This window comes from Ambystoma mexicanum, chromosome 2p (genome assembly GCF_040938575.1).
Source record: "Ambystoma mexicanum isolate Mex_15411 chromosome 2p, UKY_AmexF1_1, whole genome shotgun sequence".
Taxonomy (NCBI): domain Eukaryota; kingdom Metazoa; phylum Chordata; class Amphibia; order Caudata; family Ambystomatidae; genus Ambystoma; species Ambystoma mexicanum.
Window position 1 is genome coordinate 43105184 of NC_090923.1, and position 23851 is coordinate 43129034.

Below are 23851 nucleotides of genomic sequence, written 5' to 3' on the forward strand. Positions count from 1 at the left end.
CATCTGGATCTGGAAGGATGTTAAAGCTGGATGTAGAATGCTGGATCAGAGTGCTTCACCGGAATCAGGAAAGTGAGTGGATCTGTGAGTCCCTATGTGTTGTCAGCTGTCTCTATGCTTTAAAATGACATCACACAGTGGGTGTATGGGCTGGCTTAGCTAAGCCTGCCCCTGTGTCTTGGATTGGACCAAAACTTCATCTCCACCTTGCATTTGAATGATTGGATCAGGGCCGGATGATGTCACATTTTATCGTTTGCTTTACAGTCCTCGGAGACCTCACTTTAGTCACTGGTCTCAAAATTGGATTTCATACTAACTACACATTTCTACATTGGTCACCTTTATACAAATAACACAAAGATGCCATATTTTATGTAGCATCTGTTCCTCCAAATCCTGTAGCTGTGGGATCTTGTTTCGACTTTTCACAATTTCCAAACTTTATGCAACTTTCCACAAATGTGTGTGTTTAACATAGGGATGTGTGCGTACATTTTCACAATTCTAACATTAATACATTTCGCATAAAACCACATATATTGCCATGTCTGTCCAGAACATGTCATACGGTTTTGCTGCCTCTTAAAACGTGCAGCCAAAAATTAGATTCACAACTCTGTCCTTGGTATATTTTTTCCTTTTGGATGACAAGTTATGAGTCTTTTAAGAATTGTTATTTGTTCATGTTTAGCATGTTTAGATGGTCCGCCCCTTTTTGTCTCCCCGCAGTTCAGGGGCATCCCCCTCCTTGTTTGTTCCTTCCAGGAGCCATTTACGACCACCTTCACACCTCCAGTTTCCTGGGCTGAAGCTCAGTCATTGCTCCTTCTCTTTCTATAGACAAGTGTCTGGGCTAACCCGCAATTAACATCTCCCAGTGAGTTTCTGCTGAGAGGATATCCCTCCCCCCAGTTCTTGCAGCTTAGCCAGGCTAATGAACTTTTTAAATCCAGCAAAAACCAAATTTGTTGCATCAAACATAAATACATTACTTCCTTAGCCTTAACTCTGTGGGATAAAAAGCAACTGAGATCTATATTCTTTTTAGCAAAAAAATCCTTTTTATGTTTGCTAATCGAGCAGACTTTTTAGTTTTAGATCCCTTTTAAAGTTTCATCAGTAACTCATCTGACAGCTGTCATTCAGGTAGCCCAGGGTACTGCGCCCAGATTCTGACAGAGGCTGTCAGTTTATAGACAATCCAGTTTGTCTGATGAATGTTTTGCTCCTCACATTAGAACTTTGTATGTTCGCAATGCTTCATTAGATTACATGAATTTTAGCGCCAGGCAAGATTTTGAATGTTGAGAACTGTTGTGTTATAGGCATTTTGGAGTTTTTGGCAACAAAGCAATTGTCATTTGTAGGCACTTTTTGGAGTTTCACTTGCAAAGTGCTGATTCTCTCTGCACCCTGTTTGCTGGTCATGGAGCCCCCTGGCACATTTTCTGCAGAGTGGGCTCTATTCCACCACACATGCACCATGGGTGGCTGGTTGTGCATCCATCTTTTTGTGTGCTTGAACGCGGTTTTTGGTGGTTTTTGGTACGCACAAGGGTTTTGCCACCATTGTTGTAGTTTCTTTCATCATAACTGGCAGGGTGATGCCGCATAGCATAGTGGAGTGGGTCAATACATCCCACAAGACAGGGGACAACGGCCCTAGTAGTTGGTGTTTGAATGGTGGCGGCTTCGCCTGTCCTCTCCTGAGGCCTGTATTAAAATTCTGTGCGACTTCCAATCCGTATCTAGCGGCGGTGAGGCTGAGGGGAGACCGCCCTGGTGCGGTGTGGTTGTCATAGCAGCGGCGGCCATATTCAAATGGTGCTGGCACTCTGAACAATGTAATGAAAGCCCAGTAGGGCTTACCTTAAGCAGAGCAGCATCTAGCAGGTGGGCACTGCAGCAGATGTTCTTTAGTGTTACTCATTTTAACTCAGTGTCCGCTATACACTTCAGTAGTATATCAGGATTTAAAAAAATATATTTTATAAAGTTGAAACCTGCCTTCTTGCTTTTCAAATATGCTTTTAAAAACAAAAAATATATATTTGTTGCTTATGGAACACTCATCCTGGTTTTCTTCTTCCTTCAAATAGGTCACAACAAGCAAGAAACTTGGAAAACAGTGAAATGTTTATAAAAGATTTTGTTTATAAAAACAGAATTGGGTCTCGGGAGAGATTTCTTGCTCATCACAGTCACTCCCAACTTAGAGCCTCTTACCGTGGGGAAAATATATTACAGGCTCTGAAGACAATTCACTAAAAAGGACTGCAATTATTAATGATTTTGAAGAAACATCTGGTTTGTATGACCAATCACTACCAATCTATAAGGAGGTTGTCTGTCTCCAACCCATATAGCACTGTCCCACTAGAGGGTGTGTGTGAGGGGGTTGACCCAATGCATAATGTGTATATGCAGCATTCTGTGCTGTGGCTATAAGTAACTGCATATGGGAATATTCACACAGGAGGTACTAACTCCAAGAGAGTCTATATAAATGTACTGCATGGGACACAACCTCCTCTGTAAAGGGTAACGCACACCTTAATGAGAGGCTAGCAACCTTCAGTACTAATGGCCCTCTAATAGTAGAGCACTGACTCTATACTGGAGGGAAGGTGAACAGACAGAGGAGAGGAAATTGGCTTCCACTCTAAAGTAGAGACTGGGCATCTTCATGCATTGAGATTTGTAGAACCAATTTATCAAATATTATCAAAGGCACTGGTCTGCCACATTAAGGATGAAAAAGGTGCTCGACACCAGCTTTGGACTTAATGCTTCAGAATCAATAGCACACCTGCTGTGATGCTAGTCATCCGCTGTTGATGTTCCAGTGGCAGCTGCCATTGATTAACGCCCTGAATACAACAGTCACAAGACTAGAAACTGTGCTCTGGACATAGAAAGGTTAAAAAGCACCAACGTACTTCTATTTTCAGACTTGCCTGCTTTGACTGAGGATGGAGGTTGATTCTTGTTATTTACGCGTGTAAACATTTACCTGACCTGGTGAGGTCAACCGAGGGAATCCGATCATGATATACATATTTTGAATTTGACAAGGAGCTCCTTACAAAGAAATCACTATTTAAAAATAACATCCTCACAATGGAGGAACTTCTGGAATTTTCTGAATGTGAAGCTACTTTCAGTGAAACAGATCATATGTGGCAACAACAGATATTTCACACCGAAGAGAAAGAGCATACAGGTTCTGAATGTGACAAGACTTTTAAAGAAACAAGTAATCCATTGCAACATCAGAGAAATCATACTGGGGAGAAAGCATATGCATGCTCTGAATGTGATAAGGCTTTCAAGCAAAAGGGAGCTCTAATTAAACATCAGCGAAATCACACTGGTGAGAAACCATATGCATGTTCTGAATGTGATAAGGCTTTCAAGCAAAGGTGGGTTCTAATTGGACATCAGAGAATTCACACTGGGGTGAAACCATATGCATGTTCTGCATGTGATAAGGCTTTCAAGCAAAAGGGAGCTCTAATTAAACATCAGCGAAATCACACTGGCGAGAAACCATATGTATGTTCTGAATGTGATAAGGCTTTCAAGCAAAAGGGATCTCTAATTATACATCAGAGAATTCACACTGGGGTGAAACCATGTGTATGTTCTGAATGCGATAAGGCTTTCAAAGAAAAGAAAGGTCTAATTAGACATCAGAGAATTCATACTGGGGTGAAACCATATGCATGTTCTGCATGTGATAAGGCTTTCAAGCAAAGGGGAGCTCTAATGATACATCAGAGAATTCATACGGGGGTGAAACCATATGCATGTTCTGCATGTGCTAAGGCTTTCAAGCAAAGGATAGCTCTAATTATACATCAGAGGAATCACACTGGGGAGAAACCATATGCATGTTCTGAATGTGACAAGTCTTTCACAGAGAAGAGTAGCTTACTGGTACATCAGAGAACTCACACTGGTGAGAAACCATATGCATGTTCTGAATGTGAGAAGGCTTTCAAGCAAAAGGGCGATCTAATTATACATCAGCGAAAGCACACTGGGGAGAGACCATATGCATGTTCTGAATGTGATAAGGCTTTCAGGCGAAAGGGAGAGCTAATTATACATCAGCGAAATCATACTGGGGTGAAACCATATGCATGCCCTGAATGTGACCAGGCTTTCAAGGAAAAGAGAGGTCTAATTATACATAATCGAAGTCACACTGGAGAGAGACCATATGCATGTTCTGAATGTGATAAGGCTTTCAAGCAAAAGGGCGATCTAATTATACATCAGCGAAATCACACTGGGGTGAAACCATATGCATGTTCTGAATGTGACGAGTCTTTCACAGTGAAGAGTCATCTATTGGTACATCAGCGAAATCACACTGGTGAGAAACCATATGCATGTCCTGAATGTGGTAAGGCTTTCAAGCAAAAAGGAGATCTAATTAAACATCACAGAATTCATACTGGGGAGAAACCATATGCATGTCCTGAATGTGATAAGGCTTTCAAGGAAAAGAGAGGCCTAATTATACATCAGAGAATTCATACTGGGGAGAAACCATATGCATGCCCTGAATGTGATAAGTCTTTCAAGCAAAAAGGAGATCTAATTAGACATCAGAGAATTCATACTGGGGAGAAACCATATGCATGTCCTGAATGTGATCAGGCTTTCAAGGAAAAGAGAGGTTTAATTATACATCGGAGAATTCATACTGGGGGGTAAACCATATGCTTGTCCTGAATGTGATGAGGCTTTCAAGGTGAAGAGTACTCTGGCTACATCCGAGAAATCACAATGTGGAGAAACCATATGCATGTTCTAAATGTGATCAGTCTTTCCAAGCAAGAGTGAACTATTGCCACACCAGAGAAATGACACTGGAGGGAAAACGTATACATGTTCTGAATGTGATCAGGCTTTCATGCAAAAGGTTGAAATAGTGCTACACAGGAGAAATTAAACTGAGGGAAACTATATACGTGTCCTCAATGTCATAAGGCTTTCAAGCAAAGTGTTCAACTTGTGATACACTAGAAAAATCAGTCTGGGGAGATGCCATGTGCGTGTTCTGAATGTGATGGGGATATCAAGCAAAAGAGTGACCTAATAGTACATCACAAAAATAGTACATCACAAAAATCACACATAAGGGAGGTTTTATAAAATGTCATACGTTTGTGCCATGGGAAGCACCAGAGGTGCAAAACATGTGCATTTGTATGTTTAGTGCGCGCCAGACCCAAGGGTATCAGGGTGCAGGGGAATCCTGATAACTTGCAGCTTGGGTTACACAGTAATATACAAGTACAAATGATGGTGTGCAGAACAAAAAATACAAGTAAAGTAAGGCATATATAAAACAATAAGACATTATACCGTGCACAGTAAATTTACAAACATAGTTTACAGACGTACATTAGTGGTAAAGGCATAAATGAAAGTGGTGTTAAGGGGGCTATTTACACAAATAGTAGGCCTGGTTCTGTTTTAGTCAGTCACCAATTGTGAGTTGTTTGTAATAACTGATAAATTGTAGGATCATATTTTTTGCTTATAAACATTTTGAAAAACATCTTAGTTGGTGAGGGATCATTTAATTATAAACACATGATCAAATACATTATTGAGCTTGTACCATATGTAATATAGAGACCAGGACTTTACAACAGCACAGACCAAATAACACACACTTTTGTTTGAACTTACATAGCATCCTTCTCTACTTGACCTGGCCATTTCTGGACCAGACACTTGGGGGATTTATTATATCTCACTCACTGCCAATGGAGTATGTTTAAGATCCCTAGTATTCCTGGTTCAGAGACTACAGCACTATTGTCTGCTGCTAACAAAGACCTCAACATAGAAATCCCCTCTCGCTGGTTCTCCATTTTCTCCATGTTCTGCTGTTAGATAAGGAAAGTACTTCTTGTGATCTGTCATCATTCCCCCTAACGCTGTCCTACCATTCCTGAGAAATATGGTAACCCACTATTTTCCACACTAGCAACATTAGTTCCCATTCTGCCTGGTTCATGGTCACCCCATGTCACAAATGCAGTAGAGTGGATGGAAGAGCCTCTTCCTTGCAGGCCCCATTGCTCTGGAATTCAGTCAGACAATTGAACATTAGTGAAAGCACATTGGCTCTGACAGCAAAATGAATGCATTCTAAAGCCCAAGTACGCCTAACCTATTGAGACATGGGTAACAGCATTAGTGTCATAAATTACAACCTAGATCGCACTGTAATAGTACACCCAGCAAATGATACAGTTGTAAAGGATACAGGGTGCAAGCCGTTCAGGAATATGTTGGAATGGTCTGCGGTAGGACGGCGTCCCATCAATATGAGACCTTCCAACTGATGTCGATCTCTGGCTGTAACAACCAGACAGCCAGAGGGAGTCATCAGTGGAAAGGGTGTGGATAAACAACAATTAGTCAGACTGCAAAAAAAATAACACTACATTAGTGTCTAACCAATGCTAAACAGCAAGATATGGGCGAATTCAACAACAAACTAACCTGCAAAGCAGTCCCAGGTAAGTCTTCATAGGAACACCAGGTAATCCATGAGGAACACAACGACCGGGTTAGGGTAGTTAGTAAAGGAAGCTAAATCCGAACGGCACGAGGGCCGCACTAGTGTCGAGTTGGTGTACTACAGGATAGCGTCCCAGAAGTCCGGTGCACTTGATCCAAGAGTAAGGAATGGATTAAGTAGGTGTTCAAAAATGGTGGTAATAGGAATTGTTGTTCATGGTCTCAGATGAACGAGGAGTAAAGTTGAGTGCCCTTGATGATGAAGACAGAATTCCAGCAATCACAGGTGGGTCGAGCATGAGGAGGGATAAGCAGAGAGGAATTCTAGATCCCTGTTGGTAATGCCCTTATACCAACAGAAAAACAAACACTTATGGAATATAGAGGAACCCGCTATAACAGGGAGCCACCAGCTCTGTGGCCGTGCTGATTGAGATCAATACTCAGGTTTTCAGGGAATAGACAAGAGCAAAGCCAGCTAGAAAGATGAGTCGACAAGCTCTGCAGCCTTGCTGATAGAAATCAGCACGCGGAATAACAGACTTGAAAGGTAGCGGAACCCGCTGTGACCGGGAACCGACAACTCCTTGGTCCTGCTGACAGGAAAGCACATTGTAGTCGGTCCGAGTATGAGCGGAACTCCGATCAGATAAGCAAGAAAAAAGATAACGCTATGATGGAACAAAGCAGTAACAAGTGACAAGGAAACAGCTTTGGAACGCCAAGAAACGAAGATCAGACGTAGCAAGCATATTCAGGCGCCCTGCTAAATACATGTCCAGGTCACATGACCGCTCGCGTATCACGTGATTACACACGTGATTGAAATCGAAAAATCGAGAACGCTTCCCAGGCATAGACCCCAACAGCCGCCACCTAGTGTAGAATTGTCTGGCTGTTCGATTTGCAGTGCCGAAAGGCAGTGCGACAGCCCTGGGTGAGATTCTAGCAGAAGCCGGCAAACAAGGCAAGTGAGGACTGGCAGGCATGACAGTAAGCGACAGTATAAAATTCAAGGTTTCATAAAAAGTCTGCCGATTAATTAACCATGTTAGCAATATTCTTTTAAATTGCCTGTCAGGATTCAAATATGTAAAGTGCCTAATGCTTTTAGCCAGGATAATGTTCCAACCAGGATTTCCTAAAACAACATTGGAATAATAATGTTCAATCATAAAAATCATAGGATGCTGTTAGGAAGGAGGAGTCTATTAGTGAATACTATAGGCCTCATTACGAGGTTGGCGATAACCTGCCATTGCTACAGGCGGGTTGCCGCTGACCTCGTAACACCGTGCTACTGGGAGATTACAAGTGGCAGCGGACCGGAATGTCGGGCGGCGGAAACAGTCCATAATCCTGTGGAGTCCCTTTGGACTCCATGGGAATGGGGAAACTGAACCACCAGCACAGTTGTTAAAACAATACCAGTAGGGGCCAGAATTTCCGGCAAGTCAGACCTGCCAGCGGATCCATGGCCCCTACCGGCTTTGTCAGAGTATGGCAGTCCAGAAAGGGTGTCAGTACGTTGCTACCCACACCCTTGTTTCCGGACCGCCATACTCGTAATGAGGCCCATATATTGTTGCATTCTGTTACACCACCCTTTTCCTAATTAATCAAGATGTAAATATGTAATTTATCATGGCAAAATTAAAAGCCACGTTTTCAGTTTTGTAGGCTGCTAAGACGTGCTACCAATGTTAGGCGCGATTTAAAAAAAAAAGGATCTTATCAATTTTCTCCTTGGAGTCATATACCTCGGGCAAAGTAGCATATAGTGAAGCTCAGTCTCTAACATCTATACAGTGGGGACATTGATCTGTCGATGTCAAACCCCAATAGTGAATTTGCGAAGCCAAGAGTAGGTTTTCACATCTGAATCTGACAAATGGTGCCTTCTCTAGGGCGGGTCCGGAATAAACCATGTAGTGCTCATAGCCAATGAAAGATTTACAATCCCTATACAGGCCTAGCAAGAGAGCACTCTGTGCCAGGGTAATAGCAACATCCTGCGTCTTCTGTTGGATTGCATGCGTTAGGGTGTGTCTATCCTTTAAGGTGATGTTGTGTGGGTTTGTCCAAAATTAGTTACAACATAGATTAATTAGAGGATTTCTCACATGCTTGCACCAAGGCAAGCCCCCTCCCCCCAGTCCCGAAACATCCTGCAGAGCCTCTCCGCACTTCCCCAGGGAAGGAGAACTCCAAATTGTGATCCAATGAAACGGAGGTCTGTAAGCTACCAACCTTCCAATGTATCTGATTCCTGTCTCTTCATATAGCATGATTCATGGTGTACCCTCTGGAAGTTTCAGAATGTTTTTTAGCAAAGAATTGTCAGTCATTTCTAGTGTGTAGTCCTGACGTGGCCCCACGTGGTGTCATGCCTGGGGCTTATAAATGTGAAATACAAGCCTAAGGAGTCCCACCCCCCATGTGCTCTCAAGACCATTATGATGGTCGATCTATATCTGCCTAATGTGAGGTTGGCTTTCTCGACCTTCATCAGCCAATTTCCTGGGTCCGTAAGCCTAAAACCCAGGTAGTCAATAGATGTGACCGGATCGATGAAGATTTCCTCCATCTGAATCTTCACATGCTTACTTGTAGGTGGCATAAAGATCATGGACTTTGAGTTGGAACTATTAAGGGTCAATCCATTGGCATCACAAAAGTTCTGGAATATATCTACTTCTTTGCGCAATCCAGATGGAGTCAGGGAAGATGAGCACCGCATCAGCAATGCACTTTGTAGGGTAGTGTGAGAGCATTCATTGAGTTCTTTATTCGCGGAACAATTCATGAGAATATCTGAATATCAGAATTGTCCCTGGACACCTAGTATGATAGCAACCTCGTCTGTCTCCTCCTCCCTCCCCTTACTGGTTTTTTCCTTCCCAACCCCCCTCCAGCACTATCTGAAATGTCATCAGGCCTGATATGATAGTCGCTTGTTTTGTTCATCCCCTACCTTTCTGCACCCCTCTCCCTCACCAGTATTTTTTCCGGCTCTACCAGAAATGTTGTCAGGCCTAGTACGGTAGTCGCCTGTCTGTTTCCATTTCCTTCCCACTCCCCCCCTCCCTTCCTTATCTATGTCTTAGCTCTTGCACTATCTGAAATGTCATTAGGCCGAGTACGGTAGTTAATTTCACATCCTTACTGTTCATGGCCTGTAAGAATGTCATTATTTTTTCCCTCCCTCGCCTTGAAGCGCTTTGAAACACATTGTGTATAGGCGCTATATAAATAAACTATCATATCACATATCATATCATGAGCATTCGTGCATGTGTATTAAGTGTGCACATCCATATCAATAGCTGTATATAGTTATATCATATATTGTGCATGTTTTGAAAAGGAATGGCTGGTAGGAGGTTTGACAGTAACTTCCTATATATTACATGACCTTATAAATCAGTCCTGCGTGGGTGAGGGAGGGTTGCTAGCCCACTGCTGGTGTTTGACTACTCTCTCTTTTGGTGCAAAGTGATGAGTAAATGACTTTCACTACCTCTATTTCTACTACAGACCCTTTTGGGAGGTTCCAGCACACTCCATTTGGGGTGGGGTAAAGGCTCTGTTTTGTACAGGTGATACAAATGACACCATTTGGTGTCCCTGGGTAGGCTTGCACAGTTTAAACCACAATCCTATGCCCTAATATATTCTCCCTAGTTAGTTATATTTTATTTTTGTTTTGTTTTATTGGTGTATTTAAAAAAATAATGAACAAGGCCATCCATGCCCATGTCCTCTTATACAATAATTAAAAGGTCCTAAAAAGTTCTAAAATATTTCAACATATTATAATTTACAGCTGAAAAAAGGAAATAGAAGAAGAAAGTGGGATTTAAACAGCCACATTCCAGTAAAAAAAAGCCTCTCGCCAGCCCCATTATCAAACCAACATCAAACTTCACAACATTAACCTCCCTCTCCATGACCTTAAATCAGTGCTAGCCCACCAGGGGTATTCCATTAAGGAATTTTATCATTGCAAAAACTGCTGAGTGGCTTTCTCCCCTCAAGAGCTTTAGCCACCAATCATTGATCCCCCAATGTTGGTGTGGATGCAATTATATGACCCAAAAAGAGAGAACGTCGGTCTGTCCTGCCTTCACATGCAGTCAATAGATGCGTTAATGATTCCGGTTCTGCAGCTTTCAAACAGAATCTACACGGCCACAAACCCTCCCCCATCTGCTAGCCCACTAAGAGTTTGCGCGTTGGATACAAATGTAAGCGCATTCTCCAAAAGCACCTTAAACTACTGGACGAGGGAACATCTTCAAATATTTCAGCACCTCCTTTAAAGACTTGCATTCTCCCTAGTTAGTTACTGAAGAGGGATAAGGAGGTTGCTACAGGTCTGGGGATACAAAGAATTCTTAACGTTTTTATGGCATACTCTAGTGAAGAGGCGCAGGTGGACAGGAGAGACAAATAAACTCTCCTCACACTAAATTGGTATCAAAACTCGGACACCTGAGGAAAGTCACAGGGAGAACAAGCAGCTGAGACCCTTGCTGCTATGATACCAGAAATTGTTTCCAAAACTGTGCTGGAAAAGTGGGAGGGGCTTAGAGGGATTTTTAAAGACTCTAACTTGGGTAAACTAGCTGTTGGGTAAAAGATGGGCACAGATTGGTTCCTGTAGTCAGATGAGCGCTGCAGCCAATGGAAGGGGTTTGTGGAGACAGAATCACCAGGACCACAATATAAAAGGAGACAGGTGGAAAGGCAGGAGTTGCTGGGCTCTGGTCAGGGGGTCGTCTGATGGTGGACCGAGAGACCAGGTGGAGGCGGATGGAGGAGCGGAGTGCTGTAGAGTTGGTGGCAGAATATGAGGCGAGCACAGGTGAGGCATTTGTGGGGAGAGCGGTACCAGCTGTAGATAAGGGGGCACTGTTTAAAAGATGAATGAAAGATGAGAAAGAGAGAGTGAGAAATGTTGGGGAAGTCGAGAGAAAGTAAGAGAGTGTGTATGTTTGGAGGGGTGAAGAGGGGGTTGAAGGTAGTATTAAGAGATAGGAATAATGAGTGTGGTAAGGCATGCATGAAGAGGGGTGTAGTGAGAGGTAAGAAGAGGGGTGAAGTTAGTGGTGTGGTGAGAGTAGTAGTACAGACAGGAGAGTAGTAGTGTGAAGAGGGAAGTGTAGTAATAGTGCAGTGAGGGGAGAATAGAGTAGTAGACGGTTAACAATGAAAGATAAAGTAAGAGTGCTGTTTCCCGATATCACGAGGGTCGATGCTGAAAAGTTGGGATTTTATTCTCAACCTGTTGAAAGTCTTATATTGGCAAAACCATCATGCCTCAGGGAGAAAGGGTATCTTTTGTCTGACATTACGAACGAAAGAGAAGCAGAGGTGTGTGGGGAAGTGAGTAGTGGTAGACCGGTGCCTATTCCATGGAAACCTCTGGTTATTAATGTCAAATCAGATGCTCAATTGACTGGTGGGATGGTTGCGGGTTCATCTAATTCGTGTTCAGTAACATATGACTAGTTGCACATTATTAACTCACTACATGAGCAACATTTGGCCAAAAGGGGGGTCATACTGAGATAAGCTGATAAGGTTGGTATCGTGGAATATGCATGGTTTTGCCCATCTTTGGGTGAAATTGGAGATTTGATGAAGTTGGCTGATTTGATTTGTCTTCAGGAGTCCCTTGTGCTTAATACCCCGGTGTAGGACAGGTTTACCGTATTATTAGAGCCTACAAGAAAGGTGGCCAGAAGTAGACCATTTGGGGGGCTAATTTGTGCTTGGCGCTTAAACTTGGGTTCAAAGGTGGAAAAGTTGATGTTGGGGAGACCTGACAATTGGGGGTGAAAATGACATGGTGGGCGACAGCTGCGACCACATGGAGTCTCTTGACAGTGCTAAATGTATACTTTAATCCGGCCTCGTCAGACTAGATGGGTTCTTGGTCTATCATGCTCAAAGTGTTGGAAATTGCCCATGCGGGAAAACGAGTATGTGTGGTCATCATGGGCAACTTCAACGCCGAATGTCTAGATGACGTATACTATGATCAATGCATTGTTAGGCGATGCTCTGATAGTGCGAGGAAAAGAGGTAGGGTGGTTCGGTCACTGCGAGATGCTTGTGATTTGAAAGTCTTAAATGGTCGCACTAAGGGCGATGTTCCACCTAAATGCACTTTACGCCGTGATTGTTCCACCATAGATGACGTTTTTATATCAGCAGATATTGAAAGCAGTTTTAAGTCCTTGTAGTGGAGAGCGATACAGGTAGTGATCATGGAATTAACTGGAATGAATCTCACTGCACCAATTCTTGATTCGTGCATCCAGTTGGAAATTAGACCTCAGGATCACGCGGTAATATGGCATCCCAAATTAGTGGCTAGATTTAATGCCAAGGTGGTCCAATGTCTGAGCAAGGATGTTTTTTTGAATATGTCTCTTCTGGCTTTTGTCCCTTGTGTCCAGCACTTATTGCAGCGGTTAACTTCGGTGAAATATATAAATAAAACAGTGCTGGTTCAGAATATACACACAAGTTCAACTAGTTCGTTTTTTGGAAAAAGGGAGCTGAGAAGAGATGTTAGAAAAGCGGCAAGATCGGTAACTCTGTCATACTTAAAAATAATGAAATTTAAGTAAGCATATACAAATTGGTTGAAATGGTTTAGGTATCTATTGTATTAAAGGGCTGCTGAGTGTATGTTGTCTGCTGCTATTTCTAAGGACTCCGATGGCTTTTGGAGGTTAATTAGGGGCAATATGGAGGTCACTGCAAATGAAGCTGCTCTCTGGGGCCCAATGGAAGGCACACTACGTAAAGCTCTATTCTATCGTGGATTCCATGCCGGGTGCCTTGTTAAGTAGCAATCTACTGGTGGGGCAGCATTTGTGGTCCCTTCTTATTGACTTGGAGAGGGTTGTGATGACCATCAGAAAGGCCAAAAAATGTTACTTGGAAATCTGCACCGTTGTTGTGGGCTAGAGTTCTGTTGCAGCTTTTTCAGAATATTCTGTGAGCTCATGAATTCCCTGCATCCTGGCGGAATGCCACTGTGGTTGTAATTTTTAAAAAGAGAATTACTGCCCTATATTTCTTTTGGATGCACCTTATTACATCTTTTCCAGGTTCATATTGTGGTCCCTTGAGGTCAGGGCAGAGGCCTCATGCATGTTTGACGTTAACCATTCTGGCTTCAGAAAAGGTACTAATACATCATTGAATTGTTTGCTGATTCACCCGTTGGCTAAACAGGTGACTGTGGCCAAACGTCGCTTGTGCCTGGCATTTTTTGGCCATCTCAAAGACATGTGACTGTGATGATCGCCTTTGTTTGTGCAAGATGGGAAGGGTTGCCCAGAGCCGTTGGTTGAGATCTTGTAGAACTTGCATGAAGGCACTGAGATTAAGAGTTAGGCTTGACTAAAGAGGCTCTTATTCAGACTGGGTTGACGTGAAGCAAGGCCTGCGTCAAGGATGTGTGGTGGCCCCGTTTTTGTTAAATCTTTATATATCAGAAACTGGGGCTGCGCTATTGAATGTTGGGGGTAATCCGCTGAGACTTGATACTTTAAAAATACACTACCTCCTATACGTCAATGATTTGGTTTTGGTAGACTATACCCCGGTTGGTCTGCAACGATCTTTGAGAGCAGTGGGGGAATTCTTTGAGGACCTAGATCTTCATATAAATGTCCTGAAATCTAAGGTTCTGGTTTTGAATCAATTGAAGGGGAGGTCAGGTAGGAATAAATTAATCTGGCGGATTAATGAAGAGAAAATGGAGGTGGTGGATACGTTCAGGTATCTAGCGGAGCTAATTAAGACCAAGATGTCTGGGGCTTTTGCTTATCAGGACCTTAAATCAGACAATTGTGCCTTGGATAATCCATGGTGTGGTGACCTGGGAAGATGACCTGGATTGTTTGATGGTTGAATTGGTATTTGGAAACGTGTTTTGTCCCTCCCAATGGGGACTCCTTTTCCAGCGGTTTGCCATATCTTGGGTCTTATCTCGTTGCACTCAAGGCCTACTTGGTGCAGACTGCAGTTAATATGATGTATAATACTTCCTCTGCCAAAACTACTCTTTGTACAACTGAATGTCATGCGGATGCAAGGTGGTTGTAGCCCAGCCCTCTCAAGGATTGGGTGAACCGCTCTTTTAGGGTGTTAAAATTCAACTGTTTGACTTTAAACGATTTGGAGCGGTACTCTTGCAAGGTGAAGAAGAGACTGTTTGAAAGTGACTGTATTACTAATAGAGAGCAGCTGGGGGACTATAAGATATTTGACCATTTTGCGATGGATATAAAGCAGTATAATGTTCCCCTGTCATATGTTATCAGACACTGTTCAAAGAGAAAGAGAGTTTTCTGGCTGCATGTAAAATTGAATCTGCTTGATACTAATGATGTTATGAGTGAGCAGAATAACATTGCAAGACCGGATTGGCTATATCGTTTCTGTATTGTAAAAAGGGAAACGGTTTCATCAAATGGCCAAATGCACCCACTTTGTAATGCTCGTAATACTGCTTCTTTTACCAAAACCCCTTTTTTCACTTGGGAAATAATATGCTTATAGACCCAAATGATTGCCTTCCAATTGCTGCAATACAATGTTTGAATAATATATTAGGATGATGGCCTGTTTTAATTGAAAAAGTGATGAATTGATAAATGTCAGGTTTTATTTATGGCTAGTGATAATGTATTTATGTGTGTATTTTGTATTGTTATTTCTTAGGGTATTTTAATGTTTTAATGCTGATTTGATTGTTGCTTTTTACATTGTTTATGTGTGTATTTTGTTGTTTGCTGTAACTATCACACAATAAAGTATTAGAGCAAGAAAAGGTGAAAGCAGTAGTAGTGTGGATCGGGTGGTTGAGAGAGAGAGAGAGTAGCAAGGAGTACGATCAGAGGATGGCAATAGATAGTAGAGAGAGTCACATCAGAGCGATAAAGAAGGAAGTGTCATGGAACAGTGCGGAGGAGTTGGAGGAGACGACGGGGACTGGTAGAAAGACATAGGGAGAGTAACATCAGAGTGTAGAATAAGACACAGTGAGACCCGAGTGTCTGGAAGGCACAAGCTCTCGTGTAACCACAAATTGTGCAGCTTAGAGTAGGTATTCACTAGATTGTTCCCAGAGGGAGATTTAGATACATAAGGCATTTGCATTTAGTCCACCATACCAAGGTAATACAAGGTAGTATTTCAATCACATCACTCACCGTGGTGGTGTTGTGATCTTGTGCAAGATTTCTTATACTCACCCTGGTGGTGTTGTGATCCTATAGAATTTGCCTTATTCTCTCCCTGGTGGTGGTTGGATCTTGTGAAAGATAATATATAATTGGTTATTTATAAAACGCTTAATACCAAGAGGTTTCTAAGCACGGACTCGTGGATCGAACCTGTGTTACTCTGCGTCGTCTTGCTTACAAGGCGATCTCGTTGCCCCTGAGCTATCCTCCGAGACTAATATCCCTTATACTCTTGGTTGTGATCTTGTAGAACATTTCTTATGCTCTCCCTGACAGTGTGGTGATCTTGTGGAAGATTCCTTTTTTTAATAACCTTTTATTTTATCAAAAAAACAAATAAACACCACTTGTATTTGTTGTGAAAATGTGCTCTTCTGAATATGCTTACACATGGACATTACTTACTATCATCGCTCCTGGTTCAGCATAGTAACGTAAATGCACCCGCTACTGTCATTTATGGTGGTAGAGGACTGTAGCTGTGTGCCTCCTCTAGCTCCCATTCAGGTGTTCCCGGTATGCATAGTGTCAAACAACCTCTGTGTTAATGCATTCCCGGCTTCTATTTCCTCACCCCCCCATGCCTTCCCTTCTGTAGCGCCCTTTGCCATACTACTGTCTCTGCCAATGACCAGCGTCTTAGATCTACCCACCAGGCCTCTATGATTTCCAGATCATTGCTATCCTACGTTTTGCCAGGATGCAAATCAGGTCCTTCATTTTTGAGAGGCGAGCAGTCTGTTTCCCTCCTCTCTGGAACAATCCCAACAGGCAGAACTCTGGGGGCCATGCTTGTATCTGTACCCCTGCCCCCTTTACCTTGTCTGCAACACTCTGCCAAAATCTAGCTACCACTGGACATGTCCTAAACATGTTCATATCCACGCTCTCCAGGGTGCATCACGGACAGGCCCGGTCGCTGTTCTGGTATGCGTGACATCCTATGTGGGGTTAGGTATGCCCTATGTGACGTGATATGTCATTTATAACGTGCCTGTAAACAAGTGTTTCTCTGCGCGACAAGACGAGGGTGAAAAAGGAGGAGGACAAACAACAATCTTACTAGGCCTTGTTTCATTCAGATCACGAAAGTGCAGGGAAGTGGGGAGGGGAGAAGTGCCAAAGGGGCGTGGGGGTGAGGAGGAGTGCAGGGAACTCGATGAGTGCTGCCAGAGGGTGGCTCTTAAGTGCAAAGAGAGGGGACTGTCGGGTTAAAGATACAGAACCTTTATGTGCTGAGGGAGCCCATAGGGAGTGCAAGGGCAACTGGACATGCAGGAGCCTGAGCCCGAGTTTAGGGCTGACCAGTATGCAGAACTATCAGGAACATTAGCAGGGTAGAGGAAGCGAGAAAGCGGAAGCGAAACGGAAGGTCAGCTGCTTCCGGAACCGGAGGTGGTTCTGCTCAAGTTTGAGAGAGACAGGGAGGCTGTTCCAGAGGGAGCCCCAGCCGAGGAAAGAGATCTGCCCTCCATTCTCTGCTTGGAAAACCGTCTGACCCTCAGAGAATTGCAGGTGGATGAGCAGAGAGTTTGAGAAGGAAGAGGTTTAGGAAGAGAACGTTGGAGTTAATGCAGTCCCAGGCCTCAAAGCCTTGTGGGCGATGCAAAGGATCTTGAACTTGATCCTTGCAGCCACAGGGAGCCAGTGCAGAGAATTCAGAGCTGGAGAGATACCATCCCTGTGCTTGAGGCCAAGAACAAGTCTTGCAGTCCTGTTCTGGATGAGTTGTAAAGGTCGAACAGTAGAGACAGGCAGATTTAGAAATGGAGAGACTGATGGGCGATTTCAGGAACATACTTAGTGAAGCGAGGTTTGTTGACCCCTCACAATAGGTGGCACCGCCTTGCTGATGGGCAGTTAGTCAATGGGTATGTGGAAGGGGTGGTGGGTGTTTCATACAGGAGTGTAAGAGTGGTCCATAGAGCTAACCCCTACGCGACGGCTTGCCTTGTGACGGCAGGGATTATGTTCAGCTTTGAAGAAAGCATTGCTCATGAGATGGGTTGTGAGGGAGACATGCCCTTCAATGACCTATGCTATCTTTCTAGCTGTAAAACTGGAGACCTGCTATAATGTACGGAATGGCCTTGGATGAAAGGTGCCAGGCTTACTAAATGATCTTGCGCCAGCGTGCATTGCAAATGTCCATTGCTGCCTGAATGTGGCTCCAGCACAGTACGCTCTGAGTGGTCGGACATCTAATGAGCAAGATGCAGAATGAGTGACTTCAGCCGTGTAAGTCCCTGGCTAAAAAATGGCTATATGTGTCACATATATTACGGTGAGTCTAAATCTGGTGTTCCTAGAGACTCTTGGTATACAGCAATACTCTCCGCCATTCATTGTGTGTGAAAACACTCTCCAAATCCCGTTCCTACTTCCTCCGCACTGCCAGTTCCCATGTGTCCAAACCATCTAGTAATAAGTCGTATATTCTGGCAACCACATGACCCCCTTCTGATACATCGTCCATTGCGTCTAGTGTAGCGTTGGGCTCCTTGTCTTCCCTTATACCGAGCCATCTTCTGATCATCCTACCAACCATGGCTAGGTGTGTCAAGAATTGTCCCTCGTGTATTCCGTATTCACTAGCAAGAGCTGGAAATTCAAAGATCCTGTTATCTGCCAAGAGCTCACCCACCATAGCAATCGCCTTCCTCTCCCAGTGATTCCTGATCTGTGTCACTATGCCTTGTTTTGACCCTATGATCCCCACTAAGGGAATGTGCTTGAAATATGGGTCAGGAGTCTCCAGGCTCTTTTTCACAGGTCCCTGACGAGTTTCAGTAGCCAAGAGGGTCTTGGTAACCTCATGTTGTCCACCGATGGCACTCTTTCAAAAAGTATAATTTCAACATTGGCTGCAGAAGCTGGGTGTCTAGCGTGGTGCCATCCCTGAGCCAGCTTGCCACAAACTGCAGCTGCCCGGCCAGGTAGTACCCCCCCACCACCCATCGCTACCATAATACCTTTGTAATGTGCCGACTGCGATTCTATTCCTCTCTGCCTCCCACAGGAATTCCCTTGTCAACCTGTCTAGTCACCTAAAGAAATCTCTAGGTATATTATAAGGTATGTTGATAAAATGGTATAGGAGACACGGGAGTGCCACCATTTTTACCAATGCTGCCCTGCCCGGTACCCCAAGAGGCAGTCTCTTCCAGAATCTCAGAGTTCTCTACACCCTCCAATTCTTTCTGCGTGTTATCTATGAGTAGATGTGGAGTCATACCATACGTTTACACCCAGGTATCTAAAGGTCCTCTCCATCCACCGTAGTCCCAGATTTGGTAGTTGTTCCTTAGCCAGTCTCCTCCACAGTCCCTCCATTGGAAACAGGCTGGATTTGTCTATATTCACTCTAATGCCTGAAAGCCTGGCAAACTGATCTACAATGTCTAATAAATGCGGCAGGTTATCCTCTGGGTGGTTGCCTCTACAGCAGCATGTCGTCCGCATATAGTAACACCAAATGTACCACTCCATCTATCTCTATTCCCGCTTCTGCGTACTCTGTTCTGAGGAAAGCCGCCAGTGGTTCCAGCGCCAGGATGAACAGCATTGGTGAAGCAGGCAACCCTGTTTGGTGCCCTTCCAAACTTCCCATGCCTCTCAAATCTATTTACCTGTTTTTAGTCTCGCCCTAGGCGCTGTGTACAACAATCTCACCCATCTCACAAAGGCATTACCAATCCCGAACCGCTCTAGAGCCCTCCGGCGCCATTCCCACCTGACTGAATCAAAGGTGTAGGCATTGACTTTTAGGTACGCCCCTTTACCAAAATTAGGCCCAACTCTAGAATTAGTAAGTGCGCCTTTTGTCCATAAAACCAGTTGTATTGTACAGACACCCCGGAGGGGGCTTAGACGACATCTAAGAGTCACACTAGCCCTGGTCTCCCTGAACCACACAAAGAACATATATTATATACAGTTCAACAGTTAATACACTCCCCCAGATACTGTTACAAATGCCTTCCCCAAACATGATTGGTTGCCCTGTAAAGAGAACTCTAAAACCAACACAGTTCATAGGACGCAGACATTATAACACAATCCCCTGAAAACCTAGAATTACAAGGTTTACATTTCCAATACAACCCTTCCCAAAACCTCTCCATATTTGGTGGCAGCCTTGCCTCTTAGTTACACAACAGAATTCCTATTAATGACGCACACGGACCTGCCCCAAAAATACCTAAGCACATGAAGACGAGAGAAAGACATGTAGATTCCCTTTTGACCTGTTCGTGTTTGCTAATCGCATTGCCCAAACCTGTCCGCTGTCTGATTTTTATGGCTACTGACCTTTCCTATTCACATGAGATCCGCCCACTCTCTGACAACTCAATCGCTCTCCTGAAATGTATTACTACTGATCTCCGCAAGTGCCCTGGGTGAAGCCACTGGTTACAAATACCGCTGCGAGTTCACAAGATGCCTATCCCTTACAACAATGAGCTCTCCTGTTTACAAGAGATCATATCTTTCCTTTGCCCTCCAGCACTTGAGCCATCTGCAAACTGACCAACTTATAAAACCTGTTTTCTAACTGCTGACGGCCTTTGCAAACCTTTGCCACGATTGGGAAAACACCCTTCTAATTAATCCACAATACGAAGACGCATGACACACAGAGCAACCACATCTCATATATTTCATATCTTTTACTAAATTCAAAAAATACTTCCCATGCATGTATGCTATTATGTGTGCATTTTTATACCTATTATGATCTCCTCGCAAGACTGCCATTCATACAAAGTAACCTAAATGTAACTCCTATCCCATTGACTATAAATATTGTATTATTTGTAGCAATTTACGAAAGTGACAGAAATGACAATGATGACATTAGTCAGTGGTAAGCGACGCAAACTTTGAACTTTTCCAATTTCCCAACAAAGGCCTTAACTGCATCTAGGGAGGCCACTGCACGGTCTCCCTCTAGGTGGTTTGTACTGTCTATTACGTGATGTAATAGGAACCAGGAGGTACAGCGCCCCGGGACGTACCCAGTTGGTCTGTGTGAATCAAACTTCCTATCACTTTTCTGAGTCTGTTCACCAGTACCACCGCCAATATTTTACTGTCTTGATTCATCATAGACAACGGCCTGTACGCACCATGGTCTTGTGAGGGGTATAGCTGGTTTAAGTATGTGCACAATGGTGGAGTCTCTCAGACTACTGGGCAGTATTCCTGCTTCATATGCATCTGTGAAAACCTCCAGGAGCCTGGGCACCAGTGCATCTGTATATGCCTTATAAAATTCCCCGGGGAGACCGTCTGGTCCCAGTGTTTTAGTGGTCGGGAGGTCAGCTATCAATGCACTTATTTTGTCCAGCATCAGGGGTGTGTCCAGTGTGGCCGCCTGCTCGCTCTCCAGTTGTGGTAAGTCTATTTGGCCTAAGGCTTCGTTAATATCCGTGTCGTTTCCTGTAGGGTCCCTTGAGTAATTTATTAATGATCCCCACTTGTTTCCTGACCACTGTCCCATCTTCGTCTATGATACTGTTGATCATATCCCTAGGTTACTCACATTTACATAACCATGCCAGCAGTCTCCCTGGTTTGTCCCCTTCGCTGTGTAATTTCTGGGTATTTCGTGTAGTCTAGTCACCCCAGCCTTTCCCATTCTGCAATACATTTCTGATGCAGAACCAGCAGTCTTGCCTGCCCTGCATTTCTTCCTGCGATTGTGTTTTCCTCCCGTTCTACATCTGTTTCTATCCGATCCAGGGTTGTCTGTATGTCTGCTCTCAGGCCATCCTCTTATGACAACCTTGAAGGCTTCCCATGGTGTTTGTTTTCTCCACACTACACATATTGGTGTTGCAATGCTCTTCTATTTTGTCACCCAGATGGTACTTAAAAGCATCATCAAGCAGGGACTCAGCGCTTAATCTCCAGGTAGGTATGAGCACTCTCGGGCTAGCCACCTGCCAGCTTGCAATTAATGGGGTGTGATCGGATAGCACCCAGGCGTTGTATCCTATGTCTGTGAACTCTCCCAAAGTTTCCACCCCATGAAAATATAGGGCCTCATTACAATGTTGCCGGTCTGGGAACAACGGTGTCCGTAAGCTTACCGGCACTGTTGTTTCCGGACTGGCAAAGTACATGTCTGCCTGCCGGAGCTGCTGTGCCTGACCGGTCTGAATCTGTGGGACACTGCGGCCACGGTAGGTAGACTTTCACGGAAGCACTGGCACCGTTGGTAAGGGTGGTCCCATAGGACTGGGAATGGGGACTTAACATTTACTGGCGCCTGACTTCCCAGACCGCCAGGGTTGTAATCCCCCGGTGTTACCGGGAGGTCAGGTACCAGTAAATCATTCAGAGTCCGGCAGCAAACCGCCGGACTTGGAATGAGGCCCATAGTCTATGCGGGTGTGTATGCCGTGGCATGCCGAAAGGTGCGAGTATCCACGCTCGCCTCCATGCTTCTCTCACCAGACGTCAGCTAATTGCAAATGACTCAAGAGGGCCCTTAATATTTTGGCCAGTGGTGCAGGTTTCCTATGATTCTCATCTGACCTATCCAGCCTGGGGTTAAGCGTGCAATTAAAGTCACCTCACCACACCCATGCTGCCCTCCTGTATACAGCCAACTTGGGGTATAGTGACCTAAAGAATGCAGTTGCATTGTGGTTCGTTGCATATTCCCCTGTTTTATAGAAAGCCGTATATTAGAACCATCCTACCTTCATCATCCTTCTTGAATTCCAGTAGCTGGAAGGGAACTCCGAGGGCTATGCACGCTAAGACCCCCCCATGCATATGCCAAAAATGATGAGCCATACAGCTTCCCTCTCTATTTTCTGGCTACCATGGACTGTTTGTCTGCTGTGAGGTGCGTTTCTTGCAAAAACGCTTCTTGTATTCCCCTCCTTTTCAGATATGCATGCATGCACGCACGCACGCACGCACGCACGCATGCACGCATACACGCGTAATCGCTTAATATAATGGTTTAGTCCTCTGACATTCCAGGTAACTACTCTCAGGCCATTAATTCCCACCTTGTGTCACCTTCTAGGGTTGTCTCATTCTCATCATCCTGTTTCACGTGTTCCCCTACCTGCTGCTCCCCCATCCAATGAGGATCCATCCACCTCCTGACTGTAGCTCCCACAAGGTGGGACATCTATGTTTACTCCCCCAGTTCGGCGATCAGACATTCTCTCGTTGCTATTGCATCCAACCCCTCCTTTTACATCACACATGTCACAGTTCAGTCCATCTTGTACCTAACAAGGTATCGGGTGATAATATCTCAACCAAAAATATCCCCGTTGGGAACGGCCATAGGCGATATTTTTAGTGGGGATAATAATATGTGGGTTGTGGGGGTGTCCCCCGCAGGTTCCATGCCTTAATCTCGCCGCAAAAATATGTCGATATTTTGTATGGCAATATTTTTGCGGGGATATTAACACATGGAACCCCTAACAATCCCTTAAGCCAACCACTTAACCTGGTTAGCTTCCCATCCCCCGACTCAAAAGACATACAACCACTAATAACCATTTGTGAACTCTGGATAATTGCCTAGCCGGGTACTGCATGCTCTGGCTCAGCTGCTTCTCCTGCACTCTCTGCCACCTCCCTTTCCTTGGGTAACATGCAGCAACTCAATGCCCTCTAACAGACATCTGGTTCCTCCGTGGGTGAATTCATTAGCTACCTATGGAGGCAGCCGTCTAGTCACTAGTGTCTTAATCCAGAGTCGCTGTTGTAGGGCTCCCGCCTACTATATGTCAACATTCGTCTTTTATGTCTGTCCTCACGGTCTCACAGATGGAATATGGGTCTTGTCCGCCATGCTGTAACGGTTATGGTACATTAGTGTTCCTGCCTGGCAATTGTAGGATGCCTTGCAAGTGCGCCTCTGTCGTGTTGTAAAAACAAATATTATCTGCCATTGTGCAGGACCTTTAGCTTCGCAGGGTATATCAACATGGATCTCAGATTGGCCCTCCTTAGCTTCTCCTTAGTCCTCCCGAACACTGCTCTCTGTT

General features: G+C 44.3%; 1 protein-coding gene across 1 annotated transcript in view; it reads left to right on the forward strand.

Annotated features, from left to right (window-relative positions):
* The window catches only part of LOC138566173 (zinc finger protein 84-like), a 60500-nt gene extending 45091 nt beyond the window's left edge, over window positions 1-15409 (forward strand). The window contains exon 2 of the mRNA XM_069643208.1: window positions 2103-15409. Coding sequence (XP_069499309.1) covers window positions 3124-4728 — 1605 coding nt within the window. The 5' untranslated portion in view covers window positions 2103-3123 and the 3' untranslated portion in view covers window positions 4729-15409. The remainder of the gene's footprint in view (window positions 1-2102) is intronic.
* The last annotated feature ends 8442 nt before the right edge of the window (window positions 15410-23851 follow it).